The sequence below is a fragment of the Notolabrus celidotus genome, chromosome 21, assembly GCF_009762535.1.
Source record: "Notolabrus celidotus isolate fNotCel1 chromosome 21, fNotCel1.pri, whole genome shotgun sequence".
NCBI lineage: Eukaryota > Metazoa > Chordata > Actinopteri > Labriformes > Labridae > Notolabrus > Notolabrus celidotus.
This window is the reverse complement of record NC_048292.1, coordinates 10,642,213-10,666,227: the sequence shown is the minus strand read 5'-3', so window position 1 is coordinate 10,666,227 and position 24,015 is coordinate 10,642,213. Positions and strand designations below refer to the sequence as shown.

At 38.1% G+C, this 24,015-nt stretch overlaps 1 protein-coding gene across 1 annotated transcript; it reads right to left on the bottom strand.

The window, feature by feature from the left end:
* Nucleotides 1-105: 105 nt before the first annotated feature.
* LOC117805406 (troponin T, slow skeletal muscle-like) lies at nt 106-23,693 on the bottom strand. Its single transcript, XM_034674126.1, has 19 exons — nt 23,525-23,693; nt 18,038-18,094; nt 17,941-17,948; nt 17,817-17,840; nt 15,432-15,455; nt 15,242-15,265; nt 13,972-13,989; nt 13,308-13,328; nt 11,385-11,405; nt 10,826-10,865; nt 10,672-10,732; nt 10,292-10,408; nt 10,106-10,183; nt 8,222-8,335; nt 7,965-8,077; nt 7,734-7,824; nt 5,968-6,008; nt 3,551-3,588; nt 106-243 (listed from the first exon to the last, which is right to left on the bottom strand). Exons 2-19 carry the CDS (start codon nt 18,076-18,078, stop codon nt 209-211), a joined length of 909 nt encoding a protein of 302 aa, XP_034530017.1. The 5' UTR covers nt 18,079-18,094; nt 23,525-23,693; the 3' UTR covers nt 106-208.
* Nucleotides 23,694-24,015: the final 322 nt, after the last annotated feature.

Genomic DNA, 24,015 nt, shown 5'->3' with positions numbered 1-24,015 from the left:
ATGCCTTCATTTACTCTAAAGCTGTTAAAGTGATAGAGAGACACACACAAAGAGGCACTTCTTGGATTAAAGCACACATCTTTTTATTATTTCAGACTAAAACCAGCTGTTGCCTCATTATTTAAACACACATTAATGTCATCCAAGTCAACAGCTGCTCGGTTTCAGACGCTTCCTTGAAGGACTCCTGCTGATAGCTTCATCTATCTCATCCTGCCCTTGGCCTTGCCTCTTCCTTTGGCGCTGTGGAATCACAAACACGAATCAAACAGTTGTGTGCATTCTTACTTTGATACTTACTACTTATGTCCGTTGTAGCCGTTTAATTTGATTCTTTGGGTGCATTCGAACAATCAATGTATGCAACCAAAGAGAATCTGGGTCACTTTTTTTTTTTTACACTTGAGTTAGAGATGGGTTCAAAATAAGGTATCACCAAATGAGACCTAATGAAGTAGCTGTGTCAAAAATAAGGTATATTTAAACTCAAATTCTCAACATGACATTGTAATATAATCTAATGTAGACCGACCTCAGTTATATTACATGTTATGTCATCAATACATTCTTCTTCTGTATATGGAAGAAAAGTAATGATAGATAAGCTGAGTAAAAAAAGTTGTCTAAAGTTAAAACTAATGGGTTTTTTTTTGTGTTTATTGCCTTTATTTATATATTTAAAGGCTCCTGTGAGGAGTCCTCCCCCGGTTATGAAACAGACTGATATAAATACTGATGCCTCTGTATGACCTACAAAGGCAAATTAGAATATTAAAGAGAAGATTAATTCATTGTAGCTAATTATTTTATATGCGTGCCACCTCTACAATGGGTTAGGTGTCAGATGAGTCAATTTATGACTGCAGAAATAGACTTTCCTCGTCCCAAAGAATAAAAATTCTACTCCTAAAATTCTTTGTGAGTTTTACTTTTTGAGATTTAAAATAAAGAAGGACATGATTTTTCATTCTAAATAATTACCTACACACATACAGGAGCTTTACATCAGACTTATCCCAATTATATACTTGTATTTAGAGCTGGGCGATATTGAAAAATATGTTATCATGATACAAAATTTCAGATCAGTCGATATCGATAATTGTCACAATAAATATCACATTTTTACTTAATTTAAATTTAAAGGCAGATTTTTGCTCCTGAGTCAAAATTGAATATGATTTGTTAGCTTGTATCTGGATTTAGTTCTCTGATAGGCTTCTTGAATTTATGCTAATGTGCATGATCTTATTTAAATTTACCACAACGATATATCACATTTTATACTGTGTGTCAGTTTATAGAGTATTGTTTTGAGTAGTGCACTCCCCTGTAAGGTTACTAATGGTTACGGACAGAGTGATATTGTTCCCACAGTGCAGTGAACGCATCACGGTTATTCAGTGTTCAGTCGCTCGTTTCAGCTGTGTTAACGTTCCACTCCAATTGTCTTTAAACCCGCCTACCTCTTACCCTGCAACATGATTGGCTGTTCAATGCAGTCTTCTTCTACTACACCCCCCAACCCTTTCCAGTGGTTGAGGGGTGTAATTACAGGTTTATTTATATTGAATTTTTATCAAACATTTGTTATATTTATATTGAGAAAAAAAATATACCACGATAATTATCGTTATCAAATTATCGCCCAGCCCTTCTTGTATTTGTCCTACACAGTAGGACTACACAGTATATTGTATTTATGATTTAGAATTAAAGTTCCTACATGCATTATGTTAAATAAGTTCTCATGAAGGTCAGAAACACATATTCCTCAGTGTAAGGTGTTAAAAAACAAATGTTTTTTTTACAACTTGTGAAATTTAAAAGTAGTACCATGTTTAAACCATGTGTTTATTATCCAATAAAGTAAATAGGATCATTATAGATTTAAGCTAAAGGGCTCCTGTGGAGGAATTTCTGACTAACTTGAGTAGTCTTGAATTTTTTTCAAACATTTGTTATATTTATATTGAGAAAAATAAATCACGATAATTATCGGTATCAAATTATCGCCCAGCCCTACTTGTATTTGTCCTACTATGGCACAGTATATTGTATTTATGCTTTAGAATTTAATTTCTTACATGCATTATGTTAAATAAGTGTTCATGAAGGTCAGAAAGCCATATTTCTCAGTGTAAGGTATCAAAACAATTTTTTTCCAAGTTGTGAAATTTAAAAGTAGTACCATTTTTTAACCATGTTTTTTATCCAATAAAGTAAATAGGATCATTAGATTTAAGCAAAAGGGCTCCTGTAGAGGAACTTCTTGTGCGTGATAAAGCTACTTGTTGCTTTAGACTCACTGAAGGTAGACCAAAGAAATATTACCCAACACTTAGTGTGATTTCATCAGTGCATATGCTCTGCACTTTCTCATGTGCAGCAGTGTTCATTAAGAAAATGAAAGCAGATAAAGAAGAGATTGAATGTAATACAGGGGTTAGAGAGAGGGCAAAAACCAAAGCATCATGCTATTAGATAAAAGGCAAAGCACACAAGCACAGCTGGCAAATGATGATTGTATCCTCTGAGCAGCAGCCTTACCTTTGATTCACTGCCTTTGTTCTCTTTTTGCACCAGAAGATCTCATACATCCTCACTTTAATGTACCAGATATTTGACTTAAAAGCAGAGTGTAGACACTTACCAAATGACTCAACAGACATCTCGCTTTCTGTCTTAGAACGCTGCCTTTCAAGAGACTACTTTTTCCAAGATGGTTGGTTAAGATCGGCATACTTTTCATAACTGGGTACTGATAGCGTTACTCAGAGCAGTTTTCAAACCCTTAAACCACCCATCACTACTCTACTTAAATGACTTCAAAGCTGAAACATAGCAGTGGATCAAGAACGCAGTGTTTTCACACTTCCTGGACGAGGATGTAACGAGGGAAAGTGAGTAATAGATGAATGGAGGAGATTTGCTACTTCAGTTAAAGGGAATAAAGAATATAGCACAGCATATTAAACTAATACAGAGTGAAAAAAGACAAAGTAATAAAATAATTCATGCATCTATTAAATAGATCTAAATAGATCTTTTTCATGGCTGTGTGAAACATGTAAAAATAAGGATCTATATTTTACTTGTTTACAGCCATAGGAAAGTAAGAACCAAGCTGCACAAAGTTAAAACTACTTTCAGTGACTATGTTAATCTCTGCTCACAACTCACTCATTAAAGGACTGTGTCACATGTTCCCACTTTATATTGAGTAGGACAATGTGAGTTTAAAAGGCCTTGGGGTAAAAGACAGAGCAACACATGAAACATCTTTCGAGGTGAGATTTATATCTGCAGTGGTATTTATAAGTTAGGCTATGACGTGTTTTAAAGGAAACACTGCATTTTTACATTTGTCATAAATATATGATCTGACTTAACAATTCCCAAGGCTCTTTAAAAGAGGACCAAAACCACCTCAATACTTCAAATTGCCTCAACGAACAGCAAATGATTCTCGAAGTGCTGATATTAGCAACACCTGGGGATTTCCTTTGGAAATTCTCAGGTGTGGTTTTTAAAGGTAAACACTACTTACCTCTGGTGGCTCTGAACACGCACCAGTAGCTGATTGATCTGTAGGGGACAAACATGGAGGACATGCTAAGCACATGGACAACAGCAGACCACAAAGGCAGGCACAAGCTGGGACAGAGAGCAGGCCTTGTGGTCCTTTAAGAAGAGCTTAGCAGGGTAAGAGTCACTCACCTGATCTCCACAGAGTTTTATCAGATGGCTGTTAACATGAGTCTGGTTCTGCTCGAGGTTTCTGCCTGTTAAAAGGGCGTTTTTCCTCGCCACTGCAACTACTGCGAGGTGCAATGCTCATGGTGGATTAAGACGAGATAAGACTGAGTCTTATCCTGTCTTGATGCTGGGTCTTTGTTAATAATTTAACATAGAGTACGGTCTAGACCTGCTATGTTTTTAAAAGCGTATTGAGATAACGTTTGTTGTGATTTGGAGCTATACAAATAAAGATTGATTGATTGATTAATTGAGCTGCAGTCTTTCTAAATGAGGTAACCATTTAAACTACAACCTAAAGTGAATCCTGCAGATCTCAGGGCTGATTTGGCCGTTGTGATGTTACCTGAGGTAGAATTTGAGTTTGAATCGATTCTGTACAAGTCAAATTTCCCCCTAGAGCCAGAGGAGTTCGAGAGAAAGATTGAAAGTATGAATTTTTTTCTGTTGACAAAAGGATCTTTAACCCTCCTGTTATGTTGCAGGTCAATTGACCCCTTTAAAAGTCTATTTTAGGCAATGTATGCCTTCCAAACCAGCTAAATGTAGCATTAATATCTGGGCAGCATGTGACAGAAGAGGTGTCTCTTGTTATTTAATCAACATCACTTCATAAAAAAATTAATTAAAAAAAAAGTAAAATAAAAAAAACAAAATCTGTCATGTAAAACTATTGTATTTATATTTAGGGCTTTCCAATGTACATTTAAAAAGTTTTAACATCAATTTAAATGAAAAACGAGTGAGTTATCCTCATTGAACCATGATCTGTGAGAATTAAAGAACACCAATGGACTAAATCTTGATTTAAATGGTTAGTAATGGAGCTAAAAATTTGATTTAAAAAATTGTATATTGGGATTTTTTGGGGTTCTGACACTTTTGGATAATTGAATATGCCCCGGGTCAAATTGACCCAGGAACATTATTGCTGTTCCAGAGAAACGAACATAACAGGAGGGTTAATTCTTCAAACTTTTGTGGACTTTTGTATGTAGACCCAGTAATAATATTAAATGAGGAAATCAACTTCAGTTTCATACTAGCCTGTTCCATATTAAGTTACAAGTTCAGCAGTAAGACTGTAGACAAGGTGCTTAATTTTGTCATCTCTCATATTACATTCACTAACTAATTAAATAAGGAGGTTTACCTGGTTAGGAAGATTCAGTTTCTGAGTTCATCATTCTGCAGGTTAAGCAACAAAATCCCACCATAATGAAAAGTACCCATGGCTTCAACCAGCATCCTATCAAGATTCATTATCAACCACGTGTGTCAAGTCAAACTGTCAAAATAAAATAAATAATAGTAGAAAAAATGAATTAAAAAGGCTTTAATAAATGAAAATAACTATATATAGAATCTTTAACTTTATCTTAGTTACTCATACATCTAGCTTGACAGATTTCAGAGTGGTTTTGTATTTTACTTAACTCGCCAGGAAATCAAATGGTTTTCCAAAACATTAACTTTTCCCCATTATCATACAGTATGTTCCTAATTTCCTCAAAGAGCAACATAATATTAATGACAGTAGCTAGCCATTCCAAAAGAGGCAAGTCCCAAAATGACAACAAATGTATGTAGCTAGCCAAAAACTGAAGATATGACATTGTCAATGGGAAAAGAGAATATTAAACTAATTACTGTGAGTCTGAGTATTCCTCTTCTTACCTTTTTTTCTTGGTGAAATGATCCCATCAACAGAAGTGAAGTACTATGATAAAATAAACTAATTCAACAAATCACATTTTACATAATAAGTTAAAAGCAGGCCTGGACAGAGGTTTCAATGTCCTGGTTTGTCTGATTAAGTGAATGTCACTATCCCAGAAGTTTCCCATATTTGCAGTTATGCCTTAAAGCTTATATTGCCTGTGTACTTTCATATCCCTAAGGACTAAGGCTTTGTGTTTCAGACGCTCCTTACCACTTGAATTATTTAGCTTGTTGATGCAATGCCCCTCACAGCGACTTCTAGGCATTTTTATGTCATTGAGTAGCAGACAATAGTGACAAGTTGGCTGTAAGACAAACCGCAAGGTAGCCTCAGCAGGCTTCTCCACGAACACAGTCAGCTTCACCTTCTATTTACCCAGTGCTGTTCCTGCCCCACTTCCCAAGACCCAGTTTGTGACTCGTCAACACACGGCCAGCAAAACTACACAACCAAGCGGCTCACACTCCTCATTAACAGTTACTCACAACTTCTGCTGCTCACTGATTCGGGTCTGGAGTACATTGATCTGGAAGTCAAGCCACATTTATTTTAGATAGGCACCCTGAGGACAGCCTTGCACTTGAAAGCACAGATGGTAACGGTTCAGCTTTCATATTCCAAGGCTTTTTCATGGCTCTGTGCTGAATATTATCAACTTGCCATGTCTTTCATTTTTTCACTGGAAGTACATCCACATACAATTAATCAGCTTAAGCAGTAAATATATATTGTAGTTAATCTGAGGCTTCTGAGGCACACAATAGGATTATCATTACATTTTATTTAAAAACTTTAACATAATTTCAAACTAGGGCTGTCACAATATACCGATAATTGACAATACCAGCCTTAACAGCTGTCGTGTAACTAACTGTTTCATAGTAGGGGGCAGCAGTTGTATTTGATGCTGGTTGCCACCTGCCATAAAGTGGAAAGAGAAGTAGAGGCAGAAAAAGAAGAGGACTCAGTAACCAGCTAGCTAGCTTTGACTGCTATGTAGTTGTTTCTGTTTTCTAATTTTTATTTTGTTTTGTATTTTATTGTTTTTATTGTTGTTTTCTCTTATTTTTTTACTGTGAAGTTAGACTACACATTTTTTTTTTGCTCTTATCCCCTTTAAGTAATATTCTTATTATTGCTATTATTATTAGATTTTTGACTTATTAATTTTCAAACTGTGAATTCCAATTCCATTATAATTTATATCACTTTTTGTGTCTTTATTTCCTTTATTTGCATAAAATGTAAAAAAAAAAAAACAACAAAAAAAACTGAGCACAAATGATTTACTTTGACTGTAAGAAATAAAAACATCATTATTATATATATATAAAAAATAATATATAGTAACATATAGTAACATATTGCTCCACCCTTGTCTAGCCTTCCCTCAATTCGACTGAGTGTTCTCATTTCTCTTTCATAAATATCACGATGATATCGTTATGCTGATATTTTATGGCTGTGAAAATCATGAGATGAAAATCACGCTATTGTGACAGCCCTATTCCAAACGTGATTTTATTGTAAACTAAGAATATTAGACCTTTGGGGTTACACCATTTTAATTTGTAACATCACATTATTGTCAATAGAAAGCTGAAGCTCGGCAAAGCATCATAAATGGAGCGACGCCTGCGAGCTAGTTCAGGCAGACAACTCGAGCTGCACTGCTATACACGTCACATGTCCCACTCTCGTAACCATCATCCAATCCTGCCCTCTGCCTCTCAAATTGGTGGTCTATTTAAACTGGGAAAATCTCCCATCTCTCCCTCTGCCAGTCAACGCCTCTGCTGCCTGCATGCCTATTCTCTACCTATTCTTTCATCCCCACCGCCACCCCAGCATCCACCTGCAGGCTCTGGGGGTGTTCAGTATGTTTTGCTCATCACTCCTCAATGTCTGCATGTAAACTCATCTGCAGGGAGTGATGAGGCCAGAGCCTGGGCGCCAAACATGAATATGTATTTGCTGCTACAATAAACAATTTAAACGTGAGTTGTCTGACTGAACTGGTGACAATGGGTATAAAGTAGCCTGGCTCTCCCTTGCTGCAGAAAAATCCACTGATCAGCAACCCCAAGCTCACTAGTAAACACTATAAACCTGCTGTATAGGTAGATTTGGTCCCCCCTTTTTTCTTTGTTAAGCTCAGGGACTAGAAAGCTGTGGTGTTTCATCTAACTCATGGCCAAACATACTTTGTTGGAGTATGTGTCACATGGACACCCTGAGGTAAAGGACTTACATCATATTTCTGTTTCTTCAGTTTCTCACAGAGGTCAAACTTCTCAGCTTCCAGTGTCATCAGCCACTGCCACAGCTCACCGGCCTTCTCCCTTTAGAGCAAGAGCCAGGGGTCATTCAGACACAGAATTGAAAAGCTATGTCAAAATTGTAAAACAAGGTAGGTAAAGTAGGATTGTAAGTATATTTGCAGGACAATGAACAATGACATGGAGTAAGAAAATCTCCTCACTTCAACTTGTCTTCAGTGAGATGTTCAATGCTGAGGGGCTTCCTCCTATCCGCCAGTATTTTCTTTTTCTTTTCTCTCTCAGTCTGCTTCTTCGCACCCTTCTTTCCATCTTGCTAGATTGGAGAATCAATTGAAGGGGATGTGTTCAAGGAATATATGAAAAAGAAAATATCGAAGAGGCCACAGATCATGGCTCTGAGATTTGTGAATGAGTGAGAATTTGGCAAAACTTTTTGTATCTATGTATGCTGACTGACCCTCTGTTGGACTCCACCAAAGTGCTGAGTCCTGTTAGTCAGAGCCTTCTTCTTCTTGGCATCCTCATCTTGCTTCTTGCGGGCCTCCTCCTGCTCTTTCCTCTCCTTTTCTTCCTGAAAGAAAAAAACAAAAACACTAAGGGATCCAGCAGCCAGGAAAATATATCTGAATACAGATACATATAGTTACTAGTATTCAATTATTTATTTATTGTATTTATCTGACCTTTTTAACTTTAACTGATTTTTAATTTTACTCTCTACCCTTACTTATTTTATTGATTTTACTGTATTGATTTTGTTTTAATTTTAAGTATTTTTTATGATCACCACTTTCTTTCTCGTTTTAGTTTTTATTATTTCACATATTTCTGTTGATTTATGTCGCTCTGTTGATGTTGACTTTTTTAGGCTTCGGGATGTACGGTGGGGTGGGATGCCTTTTTTCAGGTTTGTGCAAAAGGTGAAGGTATATCAATCCTTTTCATGTTCAGGAAAAAGGGAGGGGTAAGATGATTTTTCAGATTTAAGATGTAAAGGGGGGTATTAAAACCTTTTACAGGTTCAGGACATAAGAGAGGATAATGATGTATTTTTTATGTTCGGGACATTAGTTGATTTTTTTCAGACTTTGGACATAAAGTATGAATACTTTTTTAGGTTCCAGCGAAAGGGAGGGAATGATTTACTTTTTTCATATTCAGGACGTAAAGGGGGGGGAGGTATGACGGCTTTATTCAGGTTTGGGCAAAAATGGGGGAGTATGAGGACTTTTTAGGGTTTGGGACATAATGGGGGGTATGCATAGACTGTATAAAATATGGATGTAGTATCCGTGACGTCACCCATCTGTTCCTGAGCGCTGTTTTGAAACCAAATCGATGGAGGCAGCCATACTGGAAATGCAGAACTAAACCAGGCAGAGTGTGACATAAAGGGGCGGAGTTTGAGCCTCTGAGCCAACAGCTATGTGTTCCCTGCCAGGAGTCAAGTCAGTCTTGACCTTATTTGGGCAAAACCTCATAATCTTAATATCTTCTGAACCATCACGTTAGGCAAAAATTCACCCCCTGTACAGTGTGTGCCAATAGAGAAATTAGCTACTGTAGCCAAGCCGTTTTTTGAACCAGGCTGTTAACATGTTTATTAATGCTTCAAAGATCGTCTTTTTGGAATTGGCGTCTATGTGGTTTCCGGTGTTTCTGCAGCCAGACTCAAGCGGATTCTCAATGAATTGCAGTTTATAACACTTCCGCATGGGCTTCATAGTTTGTGACCGGAGGTTGCCACTTGGGGGTATTCACATTCGGGACATATGTAGACATTTTTGAGATCTGGGACATGGAGGTGGAGGTGGGGGGGTATGACGACGTTTCAGATTTAGGACAATGGGGGGGTATGTCTACTTTATTCAGATTTGGGACATAATGGGTGATATGTTTTGTTTTTTTTACATTTTTTTCAATTCATACATACATAAATACATACCTACATACCTACCTACCTACCTACATACATACATACATACATACATACATACATACATACATACATACATACATACATACATACATACATACATACATACATACATACATACATATGTGAATTACTCAATCACAAGTTGACTGAAAAAGGTGTGGGCTGAAGCCCATCGTAACATATGTACCACAGGCAACCCTGTACTACTAAGTTAGTTTACATTACAACAAAACTAATCAAGTAAGAACACTACTTTTTGAAAGACTTTGCTCCTGCAGTGTTTTATTTTATAGCAAGGCATACATGAGAAAGTTAGACAAGAGTTGTTGTTTTCAGGGCTATTTTTTAATTGTACATGGGATCAGTCATGAATAAAGAGGATCAAAATTAGAGGGAACTCACAGCAAGACGAGCCTGCCTCTCCTTCTCTAGCTCGGTGCGGACCCTCAGCTGCTCGGCCCTCTCAGCACGGCGCTTCTCCTGCACATCAATACCCACACAAACACACACACCCACCACACACACAGAGTATAATTGTTTACTGGGTGGTGCATCACTCCATCTGGCACTCTTTCCTGGAAGACTTACAATCCTGTTAACGAGAGCGATGAGCTCCGCCTCGTCCTTCTTCCTTTGGATGAAGTGGGCCTCAATCAGAGACTGCAGCTCGGACAGATCTTTCTCCTGACGCTTCCTGTGGATGTCCTGCAGTTACAAGCACATGTTCTTTTGGCATACCTTAAAGAATATTAGATGGGTGTGCTTTTTGAGAGCAAAACCCATAAACAAGTTCTAAAACAGGTCTTGATCTTAAATTACTTCAGCAAACATTTGATCCTAGTGATCCAAACAAACATGTATAAATTCAGAATCACTCACACTGTGCAGTATTCAGACAAAAGCAATAACTCTCCAACCATATGAGACGACAATTGTGTCTGTCTTTATGTTTGACATAAATCACTCACGTCAAAGTCTACTTTGTCCCCCTCTGGTATCTTTGGCACAGCTATAGCTGGAGCAAATGACCTGCAATTAAACATCTGTGTTAGAATAAGAACAACTTTGAGATCTGTAATGCGTTTCCTGTATACATATGAAAATAACTTTAAAAAGGCTTACTTTGGTTTGGGTTTTGAGTCGTCTGTCATATCTGTCAAATCTTTGACAAGAGTCGTAATTTCAGTTTCACATCAAGACAGTAACATTACTCTTACAAAGTATTTCTTATATTATGTAGTTTAGAATTCACAACTGATGTCTCAAACTGTAGAAATGGAGTAACAGAGGACATACACACAACCCACATTCTGACAAATTTGGAGAAATCTTTCTGGATTCTGTTCAAACCACTAAGTCAATATTATGACACACAATATGTAGGCTTATAAAAGACAAGACCATTGTGCACAGTCTTCAGTCATTTCTTATATGACATCTAAGACAGTTTTTGTTATAAAATGAGTAGCATGTGCACAAGTATTGTGAAATAAATGTATAAGAAGGGGATTCAGTCTTGGTACATCAAAAACTTTTTAACATAAAACTGAGTGCTTTATTTAGGTTGGCAGGATGTCTGTGAGAATGTGTGACACAGAAAAATTGCTCCAGTGGATGGGTAAAGAAGACACAAAGCAGTCATGTTGAATCCTCAAAAGGCTACAATAGTGAGTTACAGTACCTTCATCTGCAACAGGAGACTCTACAACAAAGGGCACAAGAACACGTAAGCAAGCAGGATACAACTTGGTTGACTTTATTGTTTGCAAATGCTCCTGCACTCAGCTCTTACATGCACTTTATATGTTCTGATATGAACTATTTCCTCGCCCATCAGAAAGAAATGGTAAGTCTAAACAAGTTCTTTATGACTTGTCATGCAGGGTTGATTTAAGCGCTCTTGGGGTCCAAAGCCATGCAAACATAGACCTGCTTTCAGATAGTGGCGGCAGTTCAAAATGTATTAACAAAATAAACCGAATAGAAAGATATTTACACCCCATATAAATTCATCCACAACAGGGAATTGAAAAGATCAAAAATCACCATTTCTATTTCCTACAAATATCTCAGCACTAAGGTAGGTCTTCTTGCCCCAGTGAACATGATAAAATACAATTCAAAGACCAAAGTGATGCAAAGTTATTTGGTCACACCATGCAAGCAAACTTTAAACAGAGGTGCAGTTACCTTCTTCTTCTGCAGGAACTGCAAGTAACACACAGTGATAATCAGTGCAAAGCATGAAGAAGATGGCATGTAGATAGTCAGTGTTCATGGTGTGACTTGGTTACAACAAATTACAGCTACCCTGCTGAATGGTGAAGTCAAAGCATACCAATTATTACAAAATAATCCATGGCACTGATAAAGACGTGCTGGACTTCAGCAGCAACAGCTAATACTGCTACTACTACTATTTGTCCCCCCCCCCCCCTCTCTCTCTCTCTCTCTCTCTCTCTCTCTCCCCTCTCTCTCTCTCTCCATCTCTCTCTCTCTCCCTCTCTCTCAATTCAAATTCAATTCAATTCAAATTTGCTTTATTGGCATGAACAATGAGATATTATTGCCAAAGCACATAAATTCATACAGTACATTATATATATTCACAACACACTACACTACACCATATATACATTAATCACACAACATATTCATTACATATTATATTCATCACATACATATCAACCATATATTACATATTCTATACGCATTAATGAACGATGGTGTCACCTATACAGCATATCTCAATGTCCTCACCCGATGCGGCGCGCTCACAAAACCTCCACCCAAAATCAAACACCATGGGATGGTGCGTCCCTCAGGCTGTGACAGGCAGACACATATTTAGCAGCCAGAGGAGCTGCTGACCCTTCCCCCTGGAGAACTGGCAGTTTCTCTTCTGGGGTTAATGTTGGGAAGTTTGGTACCATTTTAGTAATTTCCCTGTAGTGGGAATCTCTTAGAAAAGAGAACTTGCTACAGTGGAGGAGGAAGTGCATCTCTGTCTCTATGTCCCCTGTAGAGCAGTGAGCACATAGACGCTCCTCTCTGGGCAGCCATGTCTGTCTGTGTCTCCCTGTCTCTACAGCCAGATGGTGGTCACTCAGCCTGTATTTGGTCAGGATGCATCTTTGTTTTGTATCTCTGACACTGTACAGATGTTCAGATAATTTATAATCACGGTTTAGGGTCAAATAACAATTCATTCTACTTTGTTTGGTTTCTCTCTCTCTCTCTCTCTCTCTCTCTCTCTCTCTCTCTCTCTGTCTCTCTCTCATTCTCCTCTATCCCTCTTTCCAACCCCATGAGTCTGGTTCTACTCAAGGTTTCTGCCTTTTATCAGGAAGTTTTTCCTTGCAGCTGTAACTATCTAAATACTGCAAGGTGCAATACTCATGGTGGATTAAGATGAGATCAGACTGAGTTCTGTCTGTAAAATGGGACTGGATCATATCCTGTCTTGATGGTGATTCTTTGTTAATAATACTAAGGTAGGTCTTCTTGCCCCAGTGAAACATGATAAGATACAATTCAAAAACCAAAGTAATGCAAAGTCATTGGTCACACCATGGAAGCAAACGTTAAGCAGAGGTGCAGTTACCTTCTTCTTCTTCTGCAGGCTCTGCAAGTAACACACAGTGATAATCAGTGCAAAGCATGAAGAAGATGGCAGATAGTCAATGTTCATGGTGTGACTTGGTTACAACAAATTACAGTTACCCTGCTGAATGGTGAAGTCAAAACATACCAATGATCACATAAAATAATCAATGGCACTGATACAGACTCCAGCGGCAACAGCTACTACTACTACTACTATTCGTCTCATCACGATCATCGCTCTCTCTCTTATTCTCCTCTATCCCTCTTTTCCACCAGTCTGGCTCTGCTCAAGGTTTCTGCCTGTTGTCAGGAATTTTTCCCTTGCAGCTGTAACTAGCTAAATACTGCAAGGTGCAATGCTCAAGGTGGATTAAGATGAGATCAGACTGAGTCCTGTCTGTAAAATGGAACTGGAGGGTATCCTGTCTTGATGGTGATTCATTGTTAATAATATAACATAGAGTATGGTCAACACCTGTATGGTTGTAAAAGCGTATTGAGATAACGTTTGTTGTGATTTGGCGCTATACAAATAAAGATTGATTGAAAATGTATATTATGTTTATTTCACATGAGCATACACATATTTATTAGAGCAGGATTTCAGATAATAATATTATGTTGTGCTACAATAGAATGTAACAGTAGAAAAAGTAGATTACCTTCTGCAGGAGGAGGCTCTGAAGTGGTATGAGAAAAAGAAAATAAGATGAGATGTACCATGTTGTCTTTGGATAATGCAATGCAACAATTTTTACACAAATCATTCAGATAAGGACATGTCACAGGGCTGGACAATTCATGATAGCTTGTCTCTTAAATTGTGACAACAAAAATAAAATTGTCTAATTAGGACTTCTAAAATGTCAATATTCTGTCAGCAAAAAGATGAAAAAGAGCTACTGTCTCTCCACTGTAAGGTTTTCCGAGCTTAACTGGAACACAAACTCTAATTTTCTCTGAGTGGATGTCACAATTTTTTTGGGGAAAGTGGAGGCCTAATTTTGAAATATATTCATCCAGTATTAACTCAGCAGGCAGCTCGTTGGCAGCCAAACATAGCAGTGAAAGCTGAAAATAGAGAAAGCAAATACTGAATAATGAAAATAAATTCTGCTCAAATGGTGTTTACAAAAAGAAAAGAAAATATTCACCACAATGTTTGAAGTTTTTCCCAAGTCTTTGTGCGTACGTCATATTTTTGATCCCAGAAAAAAGTTTCAAAAAGTCTCAGCTTAGTCTCCCTTTCTGTTCAAAAGGAGATCTGGTCAGAATCTGAAATGATTCTCAGGTATTTCTCAAGTGTTGTGACTCCTTTTGAGCTCAGGTGAAGAAATCAGGGAGCTCTCTCAAGCTAACCTCATCCATTTGTTTTTGTCAGGCTCAGTTTTTGTGTCTCAAGTTGAGCTCAGATGGAGCAAAGAAAGAGCCTGAGCTCATCTTTTCATGAACATTTATAGTGCCCTGCAAAATGAAGATTTCAATGTAATTGTCCACAAACTTACAATTCTCATTCTCATCCCCCCGCTCACTACTCCCCACATTTCCTGTCTCTCTTCAGCTGTCCTGTCCAATAAAGGCAAAAAGGCCAGAAATATATTTTAAAAAAAGAAGAAAATGAGCCATTAATGAGATCTCTCATTTTAAAGTCTCAAATAAGGCTCATGTCATGGTCTCAACTATTTCTCCTAGTGAATTTTAGGAGAAACTGATGAGAACCGAATGAGAACAATTTGAAACTTGAATGAGGCTGAAGTGAGAATCTCAATTTTGTCTCCGGAGACTTAGAAGAGAAAGCCTTGAGCAGTAAAATCTTCCTCTGGGATGGCACGAGCAATGATTTGATTAAATGCTAATAAATCCTATCTCATCTTTAAAAACACGGATGGGTTTACATTGGCATGAAGAGAAATATTTAAGATGAAGAACTACCTTCTACTTCAGGTGCAGCTTCTTCTATATAACAAGAGCAAAAAAGGGATTAATGAAGACATTTTTGTGCTATTATTGACCCAAAAATGACAAAAGAAGTCATAGTACAGTGCATCACAATAATATGTCAAAAGCATGTTAGAAATAAGTGAAGCATTGGTATTTAATGACAAAAAGAAGTCATACAAACCGTCTTCTGCTGCTGTCTCCATGTCTGAGTGAGCAAAATAAGGATTAGTGGATCAATGAGAGTGTAGCAAACAGCTTGGGGCTGGGATTTGGTCAAACTCTGAGCACTGTGATTTTTTTTTTCTCTTGGGATGTGCCGAAATCATTACTGGTGTTTGACATTTTGAACAAAGCTAAAAACTGTGAATGATCAGGGATAAAAAAAACTTAGCCCTTGAGCTATTTGTCACATTTCAGAAATCAAAGCATAAACTCATCATGAAAGAGAAAAGCAGAAATAACTTCATAAACCAGGCTTTTAATTTCATATGAATGTAATCAAGCTGATCTGAATGGTAATGGTGTAGGGGCACTGAATTAGATGTACAAGTCTATCACCATTCCTATATTCACCATAATCATTTTAAATCCTAAGTTTAAGCTTGTTGGTGTTCTTTACACACTGTTCGCTTTAAACACAGTTAAGTTCTGTGGTGTCCAGTCTCTCTCTCACAGATCACAACATGGTTCATTGCAGACGGAGAGCGCTTTTATGGGGCAGAGAAGAAGAAACCACAAACTTTTCAGATATGTCAGTTTCGCCACTCATGTATTACAGCTAATGGACACATGTATCTTGAAAGTACGTTTTACCAGCTTGGTAAATAATTATTATATTAACCTGTAAGGATATTCCGAAGCGGCTAACGTCCTTGTTGTTTTAACAATAGACTGTATAAAATATGGACGTAGGATCCGGGACGTCAATCATCTGTTTCTGAAGAGCTGTTTTGAGGCCAATCGGCGGAGGCAGCCATATTTCTGCTGTTGAGCAATTGTGAGGTAAAGAGGCGGGCTTTGAGCCTCCTAGCCAACAGCTACAGTGTTCCCGCCTGTCAATCAAGTCAGCTGTGCCTCTCATTGGTAGACTCGTAATCTCACTAGCTTTGAAATTGCCGCGTTAGAAAAAAATTCACCCCCTGTACAGTGTAAGCCGATCCAGAAATGAGCTATCCAGAGTACACTCGTCTTTTGAACCAGGCGCTAAACACGTTTATTTCTGCTGTAAAGATCGTCTTTTTTTAATTGATGTGTATGTGGTTCCGGTACTTCCAGAGCCAGCCTCAAACAGATCTTCCATGAACTGCAGTTTTTAGCACTTCCGCATTTGACTTATATTTTTAGACCGGAGTTTGCTGCTTGGTTAAAACATAAATTCAAAGTCCCACTAACCGACTACTCTTGATATAAAAAGAAAAATCAGAAAACTGTCAAAACTGAGCACATTGTATCTAACAAGACTTAACACGGTCACAGAGTCTGTGAAGGCTTCAGATTGGTTTGCCGAGAGTGGCTAATAATGGTTAAAGTCTGTATACCTGTGCTGGTTACACATTGCTCCAGTCGAGTGGCTATATGCCAGTTTAACAACATACAACTTTATCTTTATTTTATAGATAATACAGCTAATCTGCGCCGTGTTATGTGATACCTTCAAGTGGCAACCTCCAGTCTAAAAATATGAGTCCAATGCGGAAGTGCTAAAAACTGCAGTTCATTGAGGATCCGCTTGAGGCTGGCTCCGGAAGTACCGGAAACCACATACACACCAATTCAAAAAAGATCTTTACAGCAGAAATAAACATGTTACCAGCCTGGTACAAAAGACAAGTGTAGTTTGGATAGCTCATTTCTCTTTCGGCACACACTGTATGGTGTTGAATTTTTTCATAACGTGGCAATTTCAAGGATATTGAGATTAAGAGTCTTCCAATTAGAGGCACAGCTGACTTGATTGACAGGTAGGAACACTGTAGCTGTTGGCTAGGAGGCTCAAAGCCCGCCTCTTTATGTCACAATCGCTCAACAGCAGCAATATGGCTGCCACCAACGATTGGCCTCAAAACAGCTCTTCAGAAACAGATGGGTGACAGATACTTTGTCCATATTTTATGCAGTCTATGGATACCTTCTGTTATCTGTTTACATACAGGTACAGAGTTTTAGCCTCATTAACCAAAGCTACAGCCCCAGCTAGTGGCAGTTGGCAGCGCAACAGTTTAGTTACAGAGTATGAACAGCTTTTTCTGGTCTACAATTATAAATATATTAATAGTTTGTTCAACAAACTAGTAATTCGGGTGCTTGCATGCACATCATTACTTAGCCTTCTTAGAAGCTAGGCGAGGAGATTGATACCCCTGTTAAGTTGGTCATGCTCGGCATAATGAAAAGGAACAAGCGTAAGTTTAGCGCTTTAGCATGCTAAGAATATTTAATAAGCATTTAATTAGCTGTAGCCGCTTTACATAGAAAAGAAAAGACAGGGGATAGTGTGGCGGCAACTGATACAACCAACAATAAGACAACTACCATTCATGAAGCCATGCAAGATAAAAGTCTTTACCTTCCTCTGGCTGTGTTTCTTCCTCTGAGAAGACATAATCAGGTCAGCTACATCAGGAAACGGAAGCTTGAGGTGCCACTTTGCATTCGAAAACCAATGTGAGTGCTCTCAAAGTCTGTCTTACCTTCCTCCCTGAAAAAAAAAAGGTGAAGATTCAGTGATTTATTTATTTATAACTACCAAAGACCCTAATTCTACTAAAATGTAACTAAGGTACTCACGGCGTTGCCTCGACCTCAACTTCGACTTCTTCGTCAGCCATCTTGGTTTCTACTTACCTTTAACAGAGACAAAAACATGCATTTCATAAAACATCAAAAGAGCTGTCTTACTTAATTAACATGCACACACACGCACACACACACACACACACACCCACACACACACACACACACACACACCCACACACACACACACACTCCCATGATCCTGTGTATTTTAATGTGTTGTCATTGTGATTTTGATTGTTGTTTGTCCTATTGATATTTTTCCTCTTTGTCTTGTCATTTGTAATATTTTTTTACAAGCCCTTGAGACTTCTTTCCCATTGTAGATGCTTTGTAACCCTGGATTTTTTCATCTCTTTTCAGTGCTTTTAACATTTTTAGCAAATAAACAAACCAAAACCTACTAAAAAACAAACAAAAAACCTGGCTATATGCTATAAGATTGGAGCAATTGTAGAATTTGAAATGATTCCACCATGGGCACTGAAAGCAGAGGCCCAGGGCTTTAAACAGCTCCAGGCCTAATCCTCAGCCATTTCCTCTTGGCACTGATCAAGGCTGCAGGCAGGGTGACTGGAGACTGAGCAATGCTGGAGCTATCAGGACTACACGGTTCCTTCAGGGGACAAACCGACACATCTGAAGCTCTATGCATGTCATATTAGCTCAAATACGTACTCCTGGAAAACAATTTTCCAGGTGCTCAATAGACATTAAAGTGGCATGCCGCAATAAATTTCCATCTCCATAAGAGTGATTTGGTCTGATAGCTATGCAAACTGGCTGACATTATTATAAAAAGGAACCAATTCAATCTGATTTCTGTGCGGTTTAATAAAACTTTTTGAAACCCACCTACATGATAGGTTAAAACTGTTCTACTTAAACTGAAAAACAAGGGGTAGAAGGGATATTGTGTTCTGTGTGGTTTATGGTGATAACTGGCTGTCCAAGAAGTCAGACAAGCTTTTTCCTCCCTAGACCTATTGTAGTGATAGCTGATGTTTTTCCTCTAAGCAGCAGGTATAATGTGCTTTCCATACTGTACATGGGCTTTCAGCTCATTCAGTGTTTCTTGTACTTGTATTTATGTGTTAGCCAGTAAGTTGGAGTCAGGAATGTCGTTGACTCCCCCCTTAGTTATTTTAAGTTATGTGTTACTCATTGGTCATCCACTGCTCTCTCTCACCACAAGTATGACAGGGGGGTAGTGTGCCCACTATGTTACACAAACTCTCTATGTTTCTGTAAATGAACAACTCTGGTCAGTGATTTCCACAAGCAGTGGCATTTCCAGAGGGGTGTCCATGGGTGGCACTGCCCCCCAACGAAATGTGATCGGCCACCCCAGGTGCCAAGCTATGACTGGCTATTTGCCTGGACACTGTTGGGACTTAAAAATGACCATTTTGGATGAGCTAACTGAGTGGCAGTGGTATTTAAATGTAGCACATTTTCTCTTGTTAGTTCCTTCAATTGTGACTTTTGACTTTAGGTCCCAAAAGAATCAACATCAAAAGACGTATGTGTTCCCACTCTGTTGTATTACTCTTCTAAGTCAAAGCTGTACTACTATAGTTATGCACTAATACCTCGGCCATCCCTGCCTCTGCCAATGCCGCAGTGGGGCCATCTTAGTCAAAATAAGGCTGTTTCCGAAATGGCCTGCTACATACTACTTACTAATGTAGTAGGCAGTAGGTATTGCCTACTACATACTGCGTTTGAATTTAGTATGTAGTATGACTGTTCTGTTCGATCTCTCATGCAGCATGCTGAGCCAGACGTCGCTGGATTTCCGGTTTCGGAAAGCGGAAATAAACAACGGCGAAGCCGATAAATAAAATGCTTCTTTAGCATCCATTTATGATTTAAAAAGTTAGGAAGTAGTTTATATGTAATTTGATAACTTTCACAGCACCCAAAAACAAATTTCCCCCCGCCAAAAAATAAGGGAAAAGAAAAAGCAGAACGAGCGCTATGCATTATGGGAAACAGTACGCGAGGCAGACTGGTCCGATGCATGCTGAGATTTTTTCCCGAATCAGTAGACATCCGGGGAGTTTTGGCATACTGCAGATTTTGCTCTTGTTCACATACTGCAGACTACATACTGAATTTTGGACAAATCAGTACGTACTGCTAGTATAGTAGGCGCTTTCGGAAACAGCCTAAGTCTGGATTTGCCCCTGCTTTGAAGGTGTTGGTTTGTAGATTTGCAGGCCTCATGCTTACCACTACTTCCTGTCTAAACCATCATATAGAGTATATCATCATATATATTTTTACTCACTGACATTAAAGGTTCTGTTTATATTTCCATCAAATTCTTGACAGGTACATTTCGTACTACTCCTGTCAACTTTTACTATAATACACTTTCATTTAAGAAAGCTTTTCTCTGGAAATCCTCCAAACCGCCTTCTTTATCATTGTGGCTTAATGACATTATGTCATTTCTAAAATTGGAGAAGATAATTCTAACAGTGAAGGGTGGTTCTAAGAATTTTAAAAAATGGAACTGATGGAACTTGATTATTTTCACTCATTGCCAGTCTTTCCTCAAACCTAGACCCCCTCAACTTCTCTCTTTCTTTCTTTCTTTCTTTCTTTCTTTTAATTTGATTATTTTTTGTTTGTTTATTGCATCAGTTCCATCGCCATGTATCTATTTGGTGACTACTTTATTTAAAACAACGTATCTGATAATTTTGCAGAGGGAAATTGATATTATAATTTTCTTTGAATGCAGAGACAATGTTCATTGTTGTGGGCATTGTATATTTTGAATTGACATCACTGGATTTTGCTCTGATTGTGTCTCTAATAAAAAGATTTATAACAAAAATAGAAAGCTTTTCTTTGATGAAATACTACAATACTACCACAATTTGGATGGAGTATTGGGGCCACCTTTTACCAAAAAAAATAGAGTTATCATTCGGATTTAAGTTGTACATTTATAACAATAAACTTGTACATTTATGAGATAAAAAAGTAATCATTGTAGGCTATCATTAGTCTTCATGCTGATTAACCAAAGCATGTGAAGAAAAACGACTTCTTTCTTAAAATTACAACTTAATTCTGATAAATTGGCTTTTTACTAGAAAAGGAAAAATGTTACTCATAATAAAACAACATCTTTCTTAAGACCTAATTCGGAGCAGCACATAGCTCAGCCTCTGAGTCATTACTCCAGTAACCCCGCTTAAAAAAGCCTGAGCCTCCCTTTAACAAACGACATTTGGGTTATTTAGGTCAAGGTTAAGGTAGCATGGATTTAATAACGCTTTACTCATTCATTCCCTTGTGTATTAAAATACAGTAAATATCAGTGAAATGTTAGAACATGGTTGTACTCAACAGTCCTTCTGATCACGTTTTTTTTTCCAAGGGCATAAACTATAAAACAGCTCATAAACACCAGTGTCAGAGCAGTGAAGGGGAGCGGGGATCTATTTTTAAGAATAATAGAGAGTGCCTTTGAACAGGTGTAGAGCTGCTCCTGTAGACAATGGCTTTGGCTCACCTCACAGAACTCACAGTAAATCAATGGGCAGACAGGCTATTTTTGTTGCTGTGGTTTGGTCAGCTGCTGTTTGGGGATGATTTTTTTATAACAATGCCTCACAGGTCTGTCTTGATTTAAACCCCAAGTTCATTCCAGGCGTTTTGTAACAACAGTGTCATATTTTGTTTCAGGTGATGTTGGGATAAAGAAAATGAGCCTCACATGCCTTGATCCGACCACTGTTCCCTTGCTTGGCTGTCATCTTTCAAGTCGTTTAAAGGGCTAGCTGCACATTTAATCTTTGCATTGCATATTTACACTTCCCCTGCATGTGATTACAGTCTAATATCATGCATTAGTTTAAATTCTGTGACATATCTGATCAAATTAAAACATTACGGTCCTTGTGTCACTGTGTGGTTATTTCTTGTGCCATCTGATGAAGCAGCTGACGTCAAAGCATAATGTGAAGATGAGAAAGTGTAATGTAAAAAGATAGAAAAGGCCATCTGGTTGAAGAAAAGCACTGACTGGAAGCCCAGAAAGAACTCGTAGTGTATGAGGCTTGTCATGGCTGGGGTATTAAACGTGTATTTGCTTTAATGCATGCGGTCAGTCCCCGTCTGGCTGAAACTTTGTAATAATACACAGTCTGACAGCGGCAGGAATGTTGCGGGCGCTGGTTTCAGCATTAGGCCGCATTAAGTCAAAGCCCAAAGCATGCTACCGACACAGCAGTCTCAGGGGTGAGATTAGCACCTTTTTTCACCAGCATAGGCACTGCTCAGATCAGAATACATGAAAGAAAAACTATCATAAAATCTTCAAGAGGCTACTTAGGCAATGTCTGAGCTGATTTTATTCAGCTTTTATGACTTTGTATGAGCCACAGCTAGTCGTAAAATCAAGAAGAGGAGTTTATGTCTTGAATTTGGTAGAACACACTTAAGTTTCAGTCAGATCTATGAACAGTCAACAACATTTAAATCTTTAAAATTGCCATATTTGACCTGTACCTGTATGTTAGTTTTCTTTTTGTCAAGCAACCAAGAGGTCAAGCTTAAATCCTACCTCTTGTATATTCCTCAAGAAAAGATGGGATTAGCAGCAAATTCAGGTCTTATTCTTTGACATCCACACAAAGACAAGTTCAACCATCCCCTCCAACATAAAAAGCTCACTTAATACAGCCCTGTCTGTCATGTGACCACATATCTTTTGTATGACTGGTGAGATGTCTGTTCTATTGTTGGAGGCAAGAGATGAGTTATACCTGGAGAGTCATGCTGCCTTCAAATGCTCCTCACAATCTGCTGCCCTTGGGGCCAGAAATTGAAAACACTACTTGTTCCTTCACAAAGTATTTTCTAACAAAACAAAATGTGAAAAGTTTTGTTTGTCATTTTTTTTTGAGAGCTGATGCAATATATTTCAATAACACATTAACAGCCAAATCCTGTTGTATAATGAAAGTATTTATCTAAGTTGACAGTGCTCATTATTACAATGATTCAGACAGTACATGAAGGCAACAAAGGACTTGACAGTCTGTCCATTTTACAGTAGTGTGCTTGAGGCTAATGTGTAATGTGCTACAAGGAGACAACTAACTATTACAATATTCCTGGCAGCACTTGAAGGCAACAGAAGACTTGACAGTGACTGGGATCCTTGTCCGCCCTTTAAGCCTGTACTTGATCTTACATAACATTTAGTCATATCACATGCTACAAGGACTGTAACTGGCTATTTTTCTTCTATTTTAATCCATTGGTTAATTATGGTTAGTGTACCTATAAACATTTTCTTTACACGTAAACAACAAAGACTGAAGCAACAAATCCTCAGATTGGTGAAGTTGTAGCATGCTATATTTGTTTTCTGTCAAATGACTTTAAGCAACAACACATGTGAAAAAGGATCAAATGTTATATCTAGCTAGTATGTTAAAATAGTTTTCTAAGTACCACATATCAGGTGGTAAAAAAACCTTTCTTTTCTTCATAATTTCCTACACCCATCAGCAACAAAAACTCAGCAAGCAAGCTAACTTGGCTAACATCTAATGTGTTAGCCTCTGATCTTGAGTAATGAAGCTGATGCTGTGCTAACAACTGCAGTTCCTAGAGTGTCCACTTGAGGCTGGCTCCAGAAGCACTGGAAGCCATGCACATCCATTTTCAAAAACCCATCTTTACAGCAAAAATAACATGTTTGCGCCATAGTTAAAAAAAAGAAAAAAAAAAAAAGAAGCAGGGTTGAATAGCTAAATCTTCCATCCCACAGAGTGTAGGTGACATTTTTTTTTAGAACTCATTAGCTTTTATGCTACTATGGTTAGGTAGACATGCGTTTTGCATAACAAGGGGGCATGGCTGACTTGACTGACAGGTTAAAGAGGAGGCACGCTAGAATTTTTTTTCTTTCTTTTTCAAACTTAAGCAGCTACATGAGTTTG

Excerpts from the sequence above, each read along its gene's own strand:
- LOC117805406 (XM_034674126.1), bottom strand. The coding sequence starts at position 18,078 with ATGGCTGACGAAGAAGTCGAAGTTGAGGTCGAGGCAACGCC. Across the intron at positions 11,406-13,307 it reads GCCTGCAGAAGAAGAAGAAG|AGTCTCCTGTTGCAGATGAA; the intron begins GTAACTGCACCT and ends CCTTTGTTGTAG. Across the intron at positions 10,409-10,671 it reads GGGACAAAGTAGACTTTGAC|GACATCCACAGGAAGCGTCA; the intron begins GTGAGTGATTTA and ends TTGTAACTGCAG.